This window comes from Caenorhabditis remanei, chromosome X (assembly GCF_010183535.1).
Source record: "Caenorhabditis remanei strain PX506 chromosome X, whole genome shotgun sequence".
NCBI lineage: Eukaryota > Metazoa > Nematoda > Chromadorea > Rhabditida > Rhabditidae > Caenorhabditis > Caenorhabditis remanei.
This window is the reverse complement of record NC_071333.1, coordinates 21,071,290-21,089,071: the sequence shown is the minus strand read 5'-3', so window position 1 is coordinate 21,089,071 and position 17,782 is coordinate 21,071,290. Positions and strand designations below refer to the sequence as shown.

General features: G+C 41.1%; 2 protein-coding genes across 2 annotated transcripts; both read left to right on the top strand.

The window, feature by feature from the left end:
* Positions 1-7,358: 7,358 nt before the first annotated feature.
* GCK72_026225 (uncharacterized protein) lies at positions 7,359-7,616 on the top strand (the record flags this gene model as incomplete). Its single annotated transcript, XM_003088466.2, has 1 exon — positions 7,359-7,616. One exon carries the CDS (start codon positions 7,359-7,361, stop codon positions 7,614-7,616), a length of 258 nt encoding a protein of 85 aa, XP_003088514.2.
* An 860-nt stretch (positions 7,617-8,476) lies between these two features.
* GCK72_026224 (uncharacterized protein) lies at positions 8,477-9,061 on the top strand (the record flags this gene model as incomplete). Its single annotated transcript, XM_053736747.1, has 3 exons — positions 8,477-8,620; positions 8,669-8,825; positions 8,877-9,061. 3 exons carry the CDS (start codon positions 8,477-8,479, stop codon positions 9,059-9,061), a joined length of 486 nt encoding a protein of 161 aa, XP_053580313.1.
* Positions 9,062-17,782: the final 8,721 nt, after the last annotated feature.

The window sequence follows — 17,782 nt, the reverse complement described above, 5'->3', positions numbered from 1 at the left end:
ACCTTCAACTCCGCTTGGATCCATCATCTTCATACAAATGTGGATTTATTACCGAGACGAAGGTATACGCGTACACACATTTACCTTTTGGTCTAAAATCAGCCGCCTCTTACTTCCAAAGAGCTCTAAAAACCGTCCTAGCCGGGTTAGAAGACAACGCTCTAGTTTACATTGACGATATCTTAGTTTTCTCCAAAACTTTTGAGGACCACGTCCATTCTCTACGTAAAGTTCTTGATCGATTTCGAAGTTTCAATTTGAAAGCATCTCCAAAGAAATGCGAGTTTGCAAAAACGTCCATTACCTTTTTGGGACATGAAATATCGAAGAACTCTTACGCCCCAAACAAGGCGAATATTGACAGTATTGCAGCTTTTCCGACACCAGCAAACATCAATGAAGTACGCAGATTCGTCGGAATGGCGGGATTCTTTCGTAAGTTTATTTCCAATTTTTCAGAAATTGCGGAACCACTTACCCGCCTCACTAGAAAAAGCAACAAGTTTTCGTGGAATACCGAACAACAAGAAGCATTCGAAACACTTCGAACAGCTCTTATTAGCGAACCAATCCTTGGATTTCCGGATTACGAGAAACCGTTCCACATCTTCTGCGATGCCAGCGCGGTTGCCCAAGGAGCTGCGTTAATGCAGACACGTCCAGATAATGAAAAAGAATTCACTGCAATCGCTTATGCAAGCCGGACCTTGTCCGATCCAGAAACTAGATGGCCAGCCATTCAAGTTGAGATGGGTGCTATCATTTTCGCCCTACGTCAGTTCAAAGCATACATCTGCATGTCGAAAATCATTCTGCACTCCGACCATAAACCGCTAACCTTCCTCTTACAGAAGTCCAAGACACACGACAACCTTGCTCGTTGGCTTATCGAACTTCAGTGCTACGATATCTCAATCGTTCATATCGACGGGAAGAAGAACACAGTTGCCGATTGTCTTTCCCGAGCCAAAGACAGCGAGGATCCCACAGAGCACGCAGAACTCAAGGACATCGTCAACTTCCCTGTCTGCATGGCAGCCAGTTTTGCCCCGTGGAACTTTGCGTCACCAGGATCTATTGCACTCGTTCGTCGGGACAAGGAAACCAAACCTCTGGATATTGCCGCCGAACAGGAAAAAGACTCTGAAATCCAGGCGATCAAGCGATTCTTAGAAGGAAAGGTAACGATTGAATCTCTACCGAAACACGTGCAAAACCTTTCGCCGCACTACTACTTAACTCCAAACGGAACCGTGATGATCAGGTTCAGTTCCGGTTCAAGAAAATGCATGCTGATCGTCCCCAAACAACTGCGAAACCTAGTTTTCGAAGCTTTTCACGAAAGCTATCTTTCTGGAGGACACTTTAATTGGAAGAAAACCAAAGCAAAGATTGAAAGAAAGTACTACTGGCAAGGATTGGCAAAAGACGTCTACGAATGGTGTCAATCTTGCGACAAGTGTCAGAAGAAAAACTCTCCAGTCCCAGCATACCGAGAACGTCTCCTCACAGTCACAACAACTGGCGTTTTTCAGAAGGTAGGTCTTGACCTCACGGGCCCCCTCCGAACTACCGAACGCAATAACAAGTACATTTTGAACATAATTTGTTGGTTTTCAAAATTTGTCGTTTCGGTCCCCATACCAGATGCCCGCGCTGAAACCGTAGCTCGAGCACTATTTGTAGAATGTCTCTTGAAATACGGAGCCATGACCGAGATCGTGACAGACAATGCTAAAACCTTTGACAGCCATGCATTCCGAGATTTTTGCGATCTCCTTACGATTTCACATCATAAAGCCATTCCCTACCATTCCAAGGGCAACGGCGCAACAGAACGCACCTTTAGAACCTTTCACCAGTTAACGTCCAAGTACGTGAATAAAACTCATACCGACTGGGATCTAATCCTGCCAGCTCTTACGTTTTGTTACAATACGAGCATCCACAGTACTACCGGAGAAACACCTTTCTTCTTAATGCATGGACGTGATCCAATTTTCAGCATCGACAAAATACTGGATCCAACTCCAGCGGACGAACCCTCAGCTACAGAAGAAGATACAGAAAGTTACAAAGAAGAACTCACCCGAAACGTCAGAGAAGCCTGGTTTCACGCCAAGGAACAGTCCGACAAAGCACGTGAGCAATTTTCCCGTAGCTACAATACCCAGGTAAAGCCAACTAATATAAGAGTTGGGGACCGCGTCCTGATCAAAAATTATAAATCAAAAGTAGGTCTTTCCAGAAAATTAGTCCTTCCTTGGATCGGACAGTTCCGAGTCATAAAAATAGAACACCCAGAAGCTGAAATCCAGGACATTTCAAACCCCAGCGCGAAACCAAAGCGCGTCCATCTTGATCAAATCAAGAAATACTTCGAAATTTCAGGACCGGCCGCCACTAATGCGCCCACTCAGGATGAAAACGGTAAGAACCCAGAGCCAGATGAGGAACCAGCGCCACAGCCTCAAAACACTGATCCTGTTGAACAACCAGCGACCGAGCCTCGTTATTCCCTTCGAAAAGCTGTTAAACCACCCGAGCGTTTCCAAGCTCATTGAACAGGAGGAACGGACCCAGATTTTTTTTCTCTGAATCATCCTTCATTACGCCCATCCGTTAACTCTCATTGAAACCATTTGCTGAATACTTCCAGTCCGTTCAAATATTTGAACCACCACCCCTCCCTTTACCATCTTTCTCTCTCTCTTCCTCTCCTTCCTTCTCCTGACGTTTGCGAATCGTTCCGTAATTTCCGTTCAAGTCTCCGCGTCCTCTCCCACCATTTTATAAACGAGAAATTATTTTTACAGTTGAGTATTCGCAACGAGCCCACCAAATACAACCTGGTTGTGACAAATGGAAGAACCGCCTAATAAGCGAATGCGTTCTCCATCAGAAGAAATTCTGTTTCCCGCACCAAGTCCTGAGCCCATGGAACACGGACAAGACTACCATGCTGAAATAGTCAACTTCTCAGGACCATGTCCCGTTGAAGAAGATTCGATCTTGGAAAATCTCGAAAATATCAGTTCCCAAAGTACAGTTTCCAACAAAGATGATTACATAGATTTCATTGATCCAATCATTCCAGAAGAACCTAGTTCTGTCAAATATGGACCAACTGTGCTCGTGCAACGCTCCCACAACTCCGTGGTGCCGGAAGCCGAACAAGAGAGTATGGAAATAGACGAAGACGACACCATCGCAGAGCCCATTCCCATCGGGCTAACCCCACAAGCTGAACACCCGTTCACCGGCAAATACGAAGAGAGAAACGAAGAACTTCCCCAGAAACCAGCCAAAAAGATTGCAGCTTCAGAATCTCTCGCCGGAATTCAGAAGTTCCGAGAGGAAACACTTCGTCAGATGCTGGTCCCAACCGAGAAAACCAAAGGAACGAATGGAGTCCCAAAAGATGTTCTCAAAACCGTCAATACACCAAATCCAAATGGAGTTCTCTATGTTCTCCTTGAGTCTGCAGGAAACGGGACCCACATGATACCTCTTCACAAAGAAGTCGTAGCCAATGACCGTCCCGATCTCTTCATGATCCAGATGACCCAGAAGTCCACGGACACATTGAACGAAGGACCACCATGTATGCGAGATTTCTACCCCGGAGACCTCGTTTACGTCTTCTCACTTCAACGCCGCCCGGACGCCACTCTGGAAAACTTGAAAAAGGATTTCACAGCCCTTCTGGATCCAAAAGAACACACGTTCTGGAACGTCAAAGAGTTCTGTCTGATTCACAGAAGCATTACTCCCAACCGACTTCTTTTGATCCAAGATGCCAACACCCACATGCGATCAGCAAGTTGCGTAGCCGCAGGGGTTAACCAACTGGTCCGAGCACCAGCTAACCTCCTGAAACGAACTAATGTACCGCGGAAAAATGGAATCTTAACATGGGCAACCATCTTCCATCCACCTTTCAACGCCGGACAATTGTTAAGAGGAATCCGGCCTGGGGACGGAAAACATTTTGTAACCCAAGAAACCGAGTGCCAGCCAGTGATAGCTCCATTCCCACCAGTCGTCACCGACTTGAGGACAGTCAACTCGGACGATGTTGACATAATCCGGGCCTGCCCCGAAATCTATACCAAGATGGAATTGAGCGACCCAGTCGCGTCAGAAGTCTTGGTAACCACAGCCCACTTTGGCCTTTCTGCCGCCCTCGCCCTCGAGAACAAGGATCGCGACTACCGGACGTACGCGACCAAAATCGACGCGTCCAGAGAGACCAGAAGAGGAACAGTCGTCACCTTCGCCATCACGAAGCCAAGTGGGCCACCGTCACTCACGTCGTGGTCCAGAAATGTATCGTTCAAGATGGAACTATCGGACGGAGTTCGCCTCGACATGGAAGTCGACAATGCCACAGAGGAGAGCAGCACCGTCGTCGTGACCGCCCGACCAGCTCACTCCAGCAGGAACCGAGTTCCGCGCTGCAACGAGCTCATCGGTCAAAACATTGTTGTCTTCCAACCTGTTGAAAACAACCTTCACCAGCTTCGAGCCATGCCCAAGTTCAAACAGTTCCAAAGCATCGATCGGAACTCTCCAGCCATGCTCCTGGTACGTGCACTAGCCGGCGGATCTAAAATCCAGTCCGGGAACCACACATACCAAAAGATTAAACGGGGGAACCTAGTTCTTTCCGACGAGCAATCTGAATATGCGTGCCTTTTGGTTAACCCGGAAGTCCCAGCGGTCCTTGCCAACTCACCCTTCGGAGTTGGAAAAACACTCATGATCGTCGCAGCAGCCCGACTCGCCGTGGAGAAATCTCGTCAGTCAATGTCTCTCCAAGTCCTCACCGGAACTACCAACGCTTCGGTGGTAGCTATGATTCAAACTTACTTGAACCAGGACAAAGAAAATTCGGCCCGAGCTGTTCGCCTCATCACCGAACCCAATCGTGCTCGACAAATGGACCCACTCCACACGGAAATTGACTTCTCCGTTCTCTGGCCCAACGCGTTCCTGAACTTCCTCATCAAGACTGACAAGGAACTCTTGTCGGTCGAACAAGTCCCCAACACTCAGCTGGTCGTAGCCGCAGCAACCTTCCTGAAAAAGCACGGATTCCTCGAAGGAGTCACCTTCAAGCATCACCAGCTAGGACAAATTGCAAGAAAACCCATCATTGAAGCCGACAACGAGGAATCTCCAGATCTCTTCTCGACCTTCCTGAGAATATACCGCCCTCGCATCGTCCTGGCCACTTCGGCAACGTTGGTCGAGCAATTCAAGAACGGGTCCTGGTCCCCGCTGGTGAAAAATGTCGAAACTGTGCAAATCGACGAAGCTTCACAAACCCCATGGTACTCCCTCCTCACCCTGGCCTCAACTTTTCCCCAGGCAAGATTCGGACTCATCGGAGACCACCATCAACTGGCCCCACACGCCCACGTCGATCTTCCACCATTGTGCAAGAATGTTGCAATCGGAAATCTCCTCCAAAGTGCTGCAGAACGGAACCTGGTTCCGGCAGTAAATGTAACATCGGTCTACCGCTGCACAAGAGAACTTACGCTTCTCATCTCGAAGTTAGCGTACAACAACACTCTCAAGCCGAAAAGAGAGTCCGAGCCGGAGCACCACCTCATTCAAGGTCTTCACTTACCAAGTAAGTACCCCGTACAGGTCCTAGACCTGCGTTCCCAATCCACCAAAGCGGGAACCTCCCAATTCAATAAAGAAGAAGCCGACCTAGTCGCGAAACTCGTCAAGAACATCGGAGCACTAGAACAAGGAAGAGCAACAAAATCGACAATTGGAGTGCTCTGCTTCTACAAAGCACAAGCTGGACTTGTCGGAACCCTCCTCGAGGATGAACCGGTCTTCGTCAACACGATCGACGCGAGCCAAGGTCAAGAATTCGATGTCACCTTTGTACTGACGTCGTCCTCAACTCCCTTCTCCCAGTCTCCCTTCCTCGGAGACGTAAACCGCTTCGTCGTGGCAACCACCCGAGCCAAGCACCTCTGCGTCGTCTTGGCCAACCGACAAAATGCCGAGAAGTCAACAATCTGGAGAAGATTCATCGACCACCTCCCAAGGGGCGCCGTCAACGAGCACCGAAATTGATCTCAAGGTAACTTTAAAGCTTCTTAAAGTGGTCTAAACTAAAACCAGTATAGCCTCCAAATTTTTTTTTAAATACCCCACTTAGGATCCTAGATCTAGTTTAAAAACGCCCATAACTCATATTAACTTGCCACGGACCAGGGACGGTCCTATGCAAAGGGGGGAGGTGTAAGGGATCAGTAATCCCTAACGGATAGTTTCCCACGGCCCCATTAGTCATCCTCAGATTGGCCACTCACACCTCGTTCCCATATGACTCACACCCCGAATACAGTCGCGGAAGTCTATTTCCAGACAAGTTACTTTCCCAACACATAATCTTCCCTCCTAGCACATTCCCAAGACCCAATCGACTAGTCATCGTCCCAACCCCTCTCAATCTCCCACAATCTCTAAGAATGTTATTCCAGGAGCTGCAGTACAAAAGGGACCCCCGCCACCACACAATGGGCTCCGACCGACTCGTAATCGAACCGACTCTTAAATTCTATGTCTTATTCTGTCCTGAAATAAACTCATTTAAAGTAGACACATGTCTTCTTTTATTATTCCTAAACCACCGGCTAAAAGACGATTTGTGTGTGTTCAACGCTATTTTGAAGAAAAATACGAAATATCTCTAAATCAACCCAATTCTCCACTTTTGCGTGATTCAGTAGGTCGTTTGTATCCGGTTGAAGCAATTTGGATCCGTATCTGTCTTTTCTAACTTTTTCTTTCAATAAACTGTTGTCACAAAATGTCTCTTTCCACTATCCAACTAGAGAAATTTCTAAGCACATGCCGACAAACTAGAGAAAGTTTTGGTGGTGTTTTTCCGAGTGACCACCATCCCATCATTTCAAGGAGGCCTTGTTCGTTTATTTGGAATACAGCACCAAGTACCGAAGAAGGTGAACATTGGGTTGCTTTGTGGATTGACGATCGTAATTATGGATATTTCTTTGATAGTAGTGGTTGTGACCCTCAAACCGAGTTTTTGGACTTTTTTACGAAAAATTGTGTCAAATGGACGAAAGTGATTCAGTTCCCGATTCAAGGCCTTCTCTCCAATGTGTGCGGTTATCATTGTATTTATTTTCTACTTAGAAAAACAAGAAAACATGGCAACAAGGGAATCAGAAGTCCATTTTCCAGAAATTTGGCCAAAAATGATGAATTTGTGGTAAAGTGGGTCAAAAACCACCTAAAGTCCTGTGAAAGCAAAATATTCAAGCCCTTCCATTCTCAAAAACTTTCTCCGCTCTCATTTTAACATGTTTGACCAGCCAGAAGAGGTGCCCCTTCCACCCGGCTCCCTGGAACCCCAAATTCCAGAACCGGATATTCCCAATCAACAGGCTCCTCAACCCCCGGTTATGAACCAAACTCCTATTTACACCCCTCTTCCTCAATACGTTTCTCATCCAAACATGCTACCGCTATTGGAAGATGCCTTCAAAACAATGACTCTTATTGGAACTGTCAAGATTTACAAAGATGCTCATTCCAAATATCATGTTGCGTCCGGATAATGTTTAATTTCTCCAAAATATGTCAAACTTGCTAATTTTCTACAGTATTCTTCACAATTGTACACTTTTGGTTTTTTCGACGAGAGATACATGTCCGTACACTCACTCCTAAATCATCGTTGTGCGTTGTAACAAACCAAAAATGGTGCTGATGATTAATTATCAGGATTCCAAAAAATATGTGTAAACTCTGTCTCCGCCCATATTGCTACTATAAAAAGAGCTCTCTATCTACAATTTATTACAAGCCTATTCCTGTCTTGAAGATTTTGATTGTCTAGAATGCCGTCGACTGTCCGCCAAACTCCAAATCAACCGAAGGTTAGTTTGAAATTATATAAAATTAGGACCAGAATACACAGCTAACCAGAAAAAAAACAGTATGTTTGAGTTTTGAATATCAAATTATGGTTTCTTACTGAAAAACAATGAATAGAATATAGTAGTATCCATTACTGTTTCCCGTTACTTTCACTTACAACACTCCACAGGTCTGAGTGTGTGTTTGCTTGTAGTTGAATGTGACGTCTTTTGTACTAACTGATTCAATGAAACTTAGGTAGATAGATCAGAAAGTTCTCCTAGATGGCCCCTCAATTGATTTCAATGAAAAATGAGTTTATTTTGGAACATAGAATAGGGATATCTTGTCAAGTGAGGAAACTCTCCTTGGTATTTTACATGAAAAGTTGTCAGAATTTTTCCTGTTTCTCTAATTTGTGGCAAAATTTGAGGTTTTGATTGTCAAGAATGAAAATGGCAAGCAAATAGAAACTTTTTGATAGTTTTCTTGAACATAATTTTCACTTTCTCAGCGCGTGTTGTCCGACGTGGAGAAAGCTGCCATTTCAAAGAAAAGAATGACTGCTTTGGAAAAGCGGGTGGAGGTTTTGACGAGAGAGTGCGCCACCTTCAAACGGGGATACGAGAGAGAGGTGGTATCGTTGAAAGAAAAGCAAAGAGTCATGGAAAGGAAGAGAACAGCCATGGAAAGAAACCTGGGGGTAAGAGAACAACTTTGAACTTAAAAATAGAAAGTCTGTTTTATTTAGACAGTGATGGTCCAGAATGCAGGCTTACGGCACACAATTCGAACGCAACAGGAGCAACTGGAATGGTTTAGGGCAGATATCGAAGGAAGAGAAGCAAGTAGACAGTGCATGCTGTGTCTTCGGGCATACAATGCCGAAGTTCTGCCCAAAACACTACGTAAGAAATATCAAATTTTTAAAACAGTTCAAAAACATCTGTAATTTTCAGGCTGCGGCCATTCGTGTTGTGAGGAGTGTATCGGTCGAATCACGGTCAAGCACCGAGAGGACTCCTTTGCGGTGTGTACCGAATGCCGGCGTTGGCACTTTGTCTCGGCTGTGGCGGGATTCCCAACGTCGATAAGCATGATCCCCGGCTACATTCCACCACCACCACCACATCTTCAGCTCTGATACTTAAACCGTCTTTTTTTTTTTTCAAAATAAATTGGTTGTTGAATAGTACTCCTACTTCTTTCTTCTCTTGTTGCTACATGGATGACGTCATCCAAAAACGAAAAGGGAAAACTTTAGGTTGTCTCCGCACGCACTACAGTCTAGGCCTTTTTACAAAATGTTGAAAGTCACATGACATATATACTTTCTCGTGTATTCTCCGCGGGAGGTACTGATCTATTCATATTTCGAAAGTTAGGCCATCAGAATTCGGCCACCTCTTCCAAGTGTAGCCGTTGAATAAATACATTAGAATATTTAAATTTTCAATAAAAATGAACAAAAATGAACAAAATGGAATAAAATAGAGAATGAATAAACATTTGTAAAAATGTCTGGCATCGTACCAGCTGATGTGCGATGGAGCGCGTTTTCCCAACTTCATGTCTCGCGCTACTGTATGAATACGGAAGCAGTGACGTCATCCCGGAATTGATCAAAAATGATAAAAATGTCTAAAATTAATCAAAAATGATAAAATTGTCTGAAATCAATTAAAATGAGTTGTTTTTCAACAAATTGATGAAAATCTTCAAAATCAATAAATATGCAATAATATGAAAAAAAAAATAAATAAATATGAATTTTTGAAAATGATGACGTCATCAAGTCACAAAACTAGTCTGCAGGTCACAAAGTTAGACTACAAACTATGTTCCAGATGTAGGCCATAGGGGGTGTCAAAATAGTACTGGCAGGGGGTGAGCACAAACTGTGTTCCAGATGTAGGCCACAATTCTCTAACGAACACGTTCTTTCATTTGCGCATAGCCACAAAGCTGTATTGTTTAGAGAAGACGGAAGAAATGACCAGATGCACCAATTTACGGCCGAAAATTAGATTTTCAGCCGGTTTTGTGTCTCATTGAGTTGTCTGAGTCATAGAATGACAGTTATAATCAGGATAAGTAATTTTATTAGTAGAAACAAACACGCTCTTTCATTTGCGCATAGCGACAAAGCTGTATTGTTTAGAGAAGACGAAAGAAATGACCACAAGCACCAATTTACGGCCGAAAATTAGATTTTCAGCCGTTTTTGTGTCTCATTGAGTTGTCTGAGTCATAGAATGACAGTTATAATCAGGATAAGTAATTTTATTAGTAGAAACAAACACGTTCTTTCATTTGCGCATAGCCACAAAGCTGTATTGTTTAGAGAAGACGAAAGAAATGACCAGATGCACCAATTTACGGCCGAAAATTAGATTTTCAGCCGTTTTTGTGTCTCATTGAGTTGTCTGAGTCATAGAATGACAGTTATAATCAGGATAAGTAATTGTAATAGTGGAAACGAACACGCTCTTTATTTGCGCATAGCCACAAAGCTGTATTGTTTAGAGAAGACGAAAGAAATGACCAGAAGCACCAATTTACGGCCGAAAATTTAGATTTTCAGCCGTTTTTGTGTCTCATTGAGTTGTCTGAGTCATAGAATGACAGTTATAATCAGGATAAGTAATTGTAATAGTAGGAAACGAACACGCTCTTTCATTTGCGCATAGCCACAAAGCTGTATTGTTTAGAGAAGACGAAAGAAATGACCAGAAGCACCAATTTACGGCCGAAAATTAGATTTTCAGCCGTTTTTGTGTCTCATTGAGTTGTCTGAGTCATAGAATGACAGTTATAATCAGGATAAGTAATTGTATTAGTAGAAACAAACACGTTCTTTCATTTGCGCATAGCCACAAAGCTGTATTGTTTAGAGAAGACGAAAGAAATGACCAGATGCACCAATTTACGGCCGAAAATTAGATTTTCAGCCGTTTTTGTGTCTCATTGAGTTGTCTGAGTCATAGAATGACAGTTATAATCAGGATAAGTAATTGTATTAGTAGAAACAAACACGTTCTTTCATTTGCGCATAGCCACAAAGCTGTATTGTTTAGAGAAGACGAAAGAAATGACCAGATGCACCAATTTACGGCCGAAAATTAGATTTTCAGCCGTTTTTGTGTCTCATTGAGTTGTCTGAGTCATAGAATGACAGTTATAATCAGGATAAGTAATTGTATTAGTAGAAACAAACACGTTCTTTCATTTGCGCATAGCCACAAAGCTGTATTGTTTAGAGAAGACGAAAGAAATGACCAGAAGCACCAATTTACGGCCGAAAATTAGATTTTCAGCCGTTTTTGTGTCTCATTGAGTTGTCTGAGTCATAGAATGACAGTTATAATCAGGATAAGTAATTGTATTAGTAGAAACAAACACGTTCTTTCATTTGCGCATAGCCACAAAGCTGTATTGTTTAGAGAAGACGAAAGAAATGACCAGATGCACCAATTTACGGCCGAAAATTAGATTTTCAGCCGTTTTTGTGTCTCATTGAGTTGTCTGAGTCATAGAATGACAGTTATAATCAGGATAAGTAATTTTATTAGTAGAAACAAACACGTTCTTTCATTTGCGCATAGCCACAAAGCTGTATTGTTTAGAGAAGACGAAAGAAATGACCAGATGCACCAATTTACGGCCGAAAATTAGATTTTCAGCCGTTTTTGTGTCTCATTGAGTTGTCTGAGTCATAGAATGACAGTTATAATCAGGATAAGTAATTGTATTAGTAGAAACAAACACGTTCTTTCATTTGTGCATAGCCACAAAGCTGTATTGTTTAGAGAAGACGAAAGAAATGACCAGATGCACCAATTTACGGCCGAAAATTAGATTTTCAGCCGTTTTTGTGTCTCATTGAGTTGTCTGAGTCATAGAATGACAGTTATAATCAGGATAAGTAATTTTATTAGTAGAAACAAACACGCTTCTTTCATTTGCGCATAGCCACAAAGCTGTATTGTTTAGAGAAGACGAAAGAAATGACCAGATGCACCAATTTACGGCCGAAAATTAGATTTTCAGCCGTTTTTGTGTCTCATTGAGTTGTCTGAGTCATAGAATGACAGTTATAATCAGGATAAGTAATTTTATTAGTAGAAACAAACACGCTCTTTCATTTGTGAATAGCCACAAAGCTGTATTGTTTAGAGAAGACGAAAAGAAATGACCAGAAGCACCAATTTACGGCCGAAAATTAGATTTTCAGCCGTTTTTGTGTACTCATTGAGTTGTCTGAGTCATAGAATGACAGTTATAATCAGGATAAGTAATTGTATTAGTGGAAACGAACACGTTCTTTCATTTGTGAATAGCCACAATTGCTGTATTGTTTAGAGAAGACGAAAGAAATGACCAGAAGCACCAACTTACGGCCGAAAATTAGATTTTCAGCCGTTTTTGTGTCTCATTGAGTTGTCTGAGTCATAGAATGACAGTTATAATCAGGATAAGTGTATGTTTTAGTAGAAACAAACACGCTCTTTCATTTGCGCATAGCCACAAAGCTGTATTGTTTAGAGAAGACGAAAGAAATGACCACAAGCACCAATTTACGGCCGAAAATTAGATTTTCGGCCGTTTTTGTGACTCATTGAGTTGTCTGAGTCATAGAATGACAGTTATAATCAGGATAAGTAATTGTATTAGTGGAAACGAACACGTTCTTTCATTTGTGAATAGCCACAAAGCTGTATTGTTTAGAGAAGACAAAAGAAATGACCAGAAGCACCAATTTACGGCCGAAAATTAGATTTTCAGCCGTTTTTGTGTCTCATTGAGTTGTCTGAGTCATAGAATGACAGTTATAATCAGGATAAGTAATTTTATTAGTAGAAACAAACACGCTCTTTCATTTGCGCATAGCCACAAAGCTGTATTGTTTAGAGAAGACGAAAGAAATGACCAGAAGCACCAATTTACGGCCGAAAATTAGATTTTCAGCCGTTTTTGTGTCTCATTGAGTTGTCTGAGTCATAGAATGACAGTTATAATCAGGATAAGTAATTGTATTAGTAGATACGAACACGTTCTTTCATTTGTGAATAGCCACAATGCTGTATTGTTTAGAGAAGACGAAAGAAATGACCAGAAGCACCAATTTACGGCCGAAAATTAGTATTTTCAGCCGTTTTTGTGTCTCATTGAGTTGTCTGAGTCATAGAATGACAGTTATAATCAGGATAAGTAATTGTATTAGTAGAAACAAACACGCTCTTTCATTTGCGCATAGCCACAAAGCTGTATTGTTTAGAGAAGACGAAAGAAATGACCAGAAGCACCAATTTACGGCCGAAAATTAGATTTTCAGCCGTTTTTGTGTCTCATTGAGTTGTCTGAGTCATAGAATGACAGTTATAATCAGGATAAGTAATTGTATTAGTAGAAACAAACACGCTCTTTCATTTGTGCATAGCCACAAAGCTGTATTGTTTAGAGAAGACGAAAGAAATGACCAGAAGCACCAATTTACGGCCGAAAATTAGATTTTCAGCCGTTTTTGTGTCTCATTGAGTTGTCTGAGTCATAGAATGACAGTTATAATCAGGATAAGTAATTGTATTAGTAGAAACAAACACGCTCTTTCATTTGCGCATAGCCACAAAGCTGTATTGTTTAGAGAAGACGAAAGAAATGACCAGAAGCACCAATTTACGGCCGAAAATTAGATTTTCAGCCGTTTTTGTGTCTCATTGAGTTGTCTGAGTCATAGAATGACAGTTATAATCAGGATAAGTAATTGTATTAGTAGAAACAAACACGTTCTTTCATTTGCGCATAGCCACAATGCTGTATTGTTTAGAGAAGACGAAAGAAATGACCAGAAGCACCAATTTACGGCCGAAAATTAGATTTTCAGCCGTTTTTGTGTCTCATTGAGTTGTCTGAGTCATAGAATGACAGTTATAATCAGGATAAGTAATTGTATTAGTAGAAACAAACACGCTCTTTCATTTGCGCATAGCCACAATGCTGTATTGTTTAGAGAAGACGAAAGAAATGACCAGAAGCACCAATTTACGGCCGAAAATTAGATTTTCAGCCGTTTTTGTGTCTCATTGAGTTGTCTGAGTCATAGAATGACAGTTATAATCAGGATAAGTAATTGTATTAGTAGGAAACAAACACGTTCTTTCATTTGCGCATAGCCACAATGCTGTATTGTTTAGAGAAGACGAAAGAAATGACCAGAAGCACCAATTTACGGCCGAAAATTAGATTTTCAGCCGTTTTTGTGTCTCATTGAGTTGTCTGAGTCATAGAATGACAGTTATAATCAGGATAAGTAATTGTATTAGTAGAAACAAACACGCTTCTTTCATTTGCGCATAGCCACAAAGCTGTATTGTTTAGAGAAGACGAAAGAAATGACCAGAATGCACCAATTTACGGCCGAAAATTAGATTTTCAGCCGTTTTTGTGTCTCATTGAGTTGTCTGAGTCATAGAATGACAGTTATAATCAGGATAAGTAATTGTATTAGTAGAAACAAACACGCTCTTTCATTTGCGCATAGCCACAAAGCTGTATTGTTTAGAGAAGACGAAAGAAATGACCAGAAGCACCAATTTACGGCCGAAAATTAGATTTTCAGCCGTTTTTGTGTCTCATTGAGTTGTCTGAGTCATAGAATGACAGTTATAATCAGGATAAGTAATTGTATTAGTAGAAACAAACACGCTCTTTCATTTGCGCATAGCCACAAAGCTGTATTGTTTAGAGAAGACGAAAGAAATGACCAGATGCACCAATTTACGGCCGAAAATTAGATTTTCAGCCGTTTTTGTGTCTCATTGAGTTGTCTGAGTCATAGAATGACAGTTATAATCAGGATAAGTAATTGTATTAGTAGAAACAAACACGCTCTTTCATTTGCGCATAGCCACAAAGCTGTATTGTTTAGAGAAGACGAAAGAAATGACCAGAAGCACCAATTTACGGCCGAAAATTAGATTTTCAGCCGTTTTTGTGTCTCATTGAGTTGTCTGAGTCATAGAATGACAGTTATAATCAGGATAAGTAATTGTATTAGTAGAAACAAACACGCTCTTTCATTTGCGCATAGCCACAAAGCTGTATTGTTTAGAGAAGACGAAAGAAATGACCAGAATGCACCAATTTACGGCCGAAAATTAGATTTTCAGCCGTTTTTGTGTCTCATTGAGTTGTCTGAGTCATAGAATGACAGTTATAATCAGGATAAGTAATTGTATTAGTAGAAACAAACACGCTCTTTCATTTGCGCATAGCCACAAAGCTGTATTGTTTAGAGAAGACGAAAGAAATGACCAGAATGCACCAATTTACGGCCGAAAATTAGATTTTCAGCCGTTTTTGTGTCTCATTGAGTTGTCTGAGTCATAGAATGACAGTTATAATCAGGATAAGTAATTGTATTAGTAGAAACAAACACGTTCTTTCATTTGCGCATAGCCACAAAGCTGTATTGTTTAGAGAAGACGAAAGAAATGACCAGAAGCACCAATTTACGGCCGAAAATTAGATTTTCAGCCGTTTTTGTGTCTCATTGAGTTGTCTGAGTCATAGAATGACAGTTATAATCAGGATAAGTAATTGTATTAGTAGAAACAAACACGCTCTTTCATTTGCGCATAGCCACAAAGCTGTATTGTTTAGAGAAGACGAAAGAAATGACCAGAAGCACCAATTTACGGCCGAAAATTAGATTTTCAGCCGTTTTTGTGTCTCATTGAGTTGTCTGAGTCATAGAATGACAGTTATAATCAGGATAAGTAATTGTATTAGTAGAAACAAACACGCTCTTTCATTTGCGCATAGCCACAAAGCTGTATTGTTTAGAGAAGACGAAAGAAATGACCAGAAGCACCAATTTACGGCCGAAAATTAGATTTTCAGCCGTTTTTGTGTCTCATTGAGTTGTCTGAGTCATAGAATGACAGTTATAATCAGGATAAGTAATTGTATTAGTAGAAACAAACACGCTCTTTCATTTGCGCATAGCCACAAAGCTGTATTGTTTAGAGAAGACGAAAGAAATGACCAGAAGCACCAATTTACGGCCGAAAATTAGATTTTCAGCCGTTTTTGTGTCTCATTGAGTTGTCTGAGTCATAGAATGACAGTTATAATCAGGATAAGTAATTGTATTAGTAGAAACAAACACGCTCTTTCATTTGCGCATAGCCACAAAGCTGTATTGTTTAGAGAAGACGAAAGAAATGACCAGAATGCACCAATTTACGGCCGAAAATTAGATTTTCAGCCGTTTTTGTGTCTCATTGAGTTGTCTGAGTCATAGAATGACAGTTATAATCAGGATAAGTAATTGTATTAGTAGAAACAAACACGCTCTTTCATTTGCGCATAGCCACAAAGCTGTATTGTTTAGAGAAGACGAAAGAAATGACCAGATGCACCAATTTACGGCCGAAAATTAGATTTTCAGCCGTTTTTGTGTCTCATTGAGTTGTCTGAGTCATAGAATGACAGTTATAATCAGGATAAGTAATTGTATTAGTAGAAACAAACACGCTCTTTCATTTGCGCATAGCCACAAAGCTGTATTGTTTAGAGAAGACGAAAGAAATGACCAGATGCACCAATTTACGGCCGAAAATTAGATTTTCAGCCGTTTTTGTGTCTCATTGAGTTGTCTGAGTCATAGAATGACAGTTATAATCAGGATAAGTAATTGTATAGTAGAAACAAACACGCTCTTTCATTTGCGCATAGCCACAAAGCTGTATTGTTTAGAGAAGACGAAAGAAATGACCAGAAGCACCAATTTACGGCCGAAAATTAGATTTTCAGCCGTTTTTGTGTCTCATTGAGTTGTCTGAGTCATAGAATGACAGTTATAATCAGGATAAGTAATTGTATAGTAGAAACGAACACGCTCTTTCATTTGCGCATAGCCACAAAGCTGTATTGTTTAGAGAAGACGAAAGAAATGACCAGAAGCACCAATTTACGGCCGAAAATTAGATTTTCAGCCGTTTTTGTGTCTCATTGAGTTGTCTGAGTCATAGAATGACAGTTATAATCAGGATAAGTAATTGTATTAGTAGAAACAAACACGCTCTTTCATTTGCGCATAGCCACAAAGCTGTATTGTTTAGAGAAGACGAAAGAAATGACCAGAAGCACCAATTTACGGCCGAAAATTAGATTTTCAGCCGTTTTTGTGTCTCATTGAGTTGTCTGAGTCATAGAATGACAGTTATAATCAGGATAAGTAATTGTATTAGTAGAAACAAACACGCTCTTTCATTTGCGCATAGCCACAAAGCTGTATTGTTTAGAGAAGACGAAAGAAATGACCAGATGCACCAATTTACGGCCGAAAATTAGATTTTCAGCCGTTTTTGTGTCTCATTGAGTTGTCTGAGTCATAGAATGACAGTTATAATCAGGATAAGTAATTGTATTAGTAGAAACAAACACGCTTCTTTCATTTGCGCATAGCCACAAAGCTGTATTGTTTAGAGAAGACGAAAGAAATGACCAGATGCACCAATTTACGGCCGAAAATTAGATTTTCAGCCGTTTTTGTGTCTCATTGAGTTGTCTGAGTCATAGAATGACAGTTATAATCAGGATAAGTAATTGTATTAGTAGAAACAAACACGCTCTTTCATTTGCGCATAGCCACAAAGCTGTATTGTTTAGAGAAGACGAAAGAAATGACCAGAAGCACCAATTTACGGCCGAAAATTAGATTTTCAGCCGTTTTTGTGTCTCATTGAGTTGTCTGAGTCATAGAATGACAGTTATAATCAGGATAAGTAATTTTATTAGTAGAAACAAACACGCTTCTTTCATTTGCGCATAGCCACAAAGCTGTATTGTTAGAGAAGAC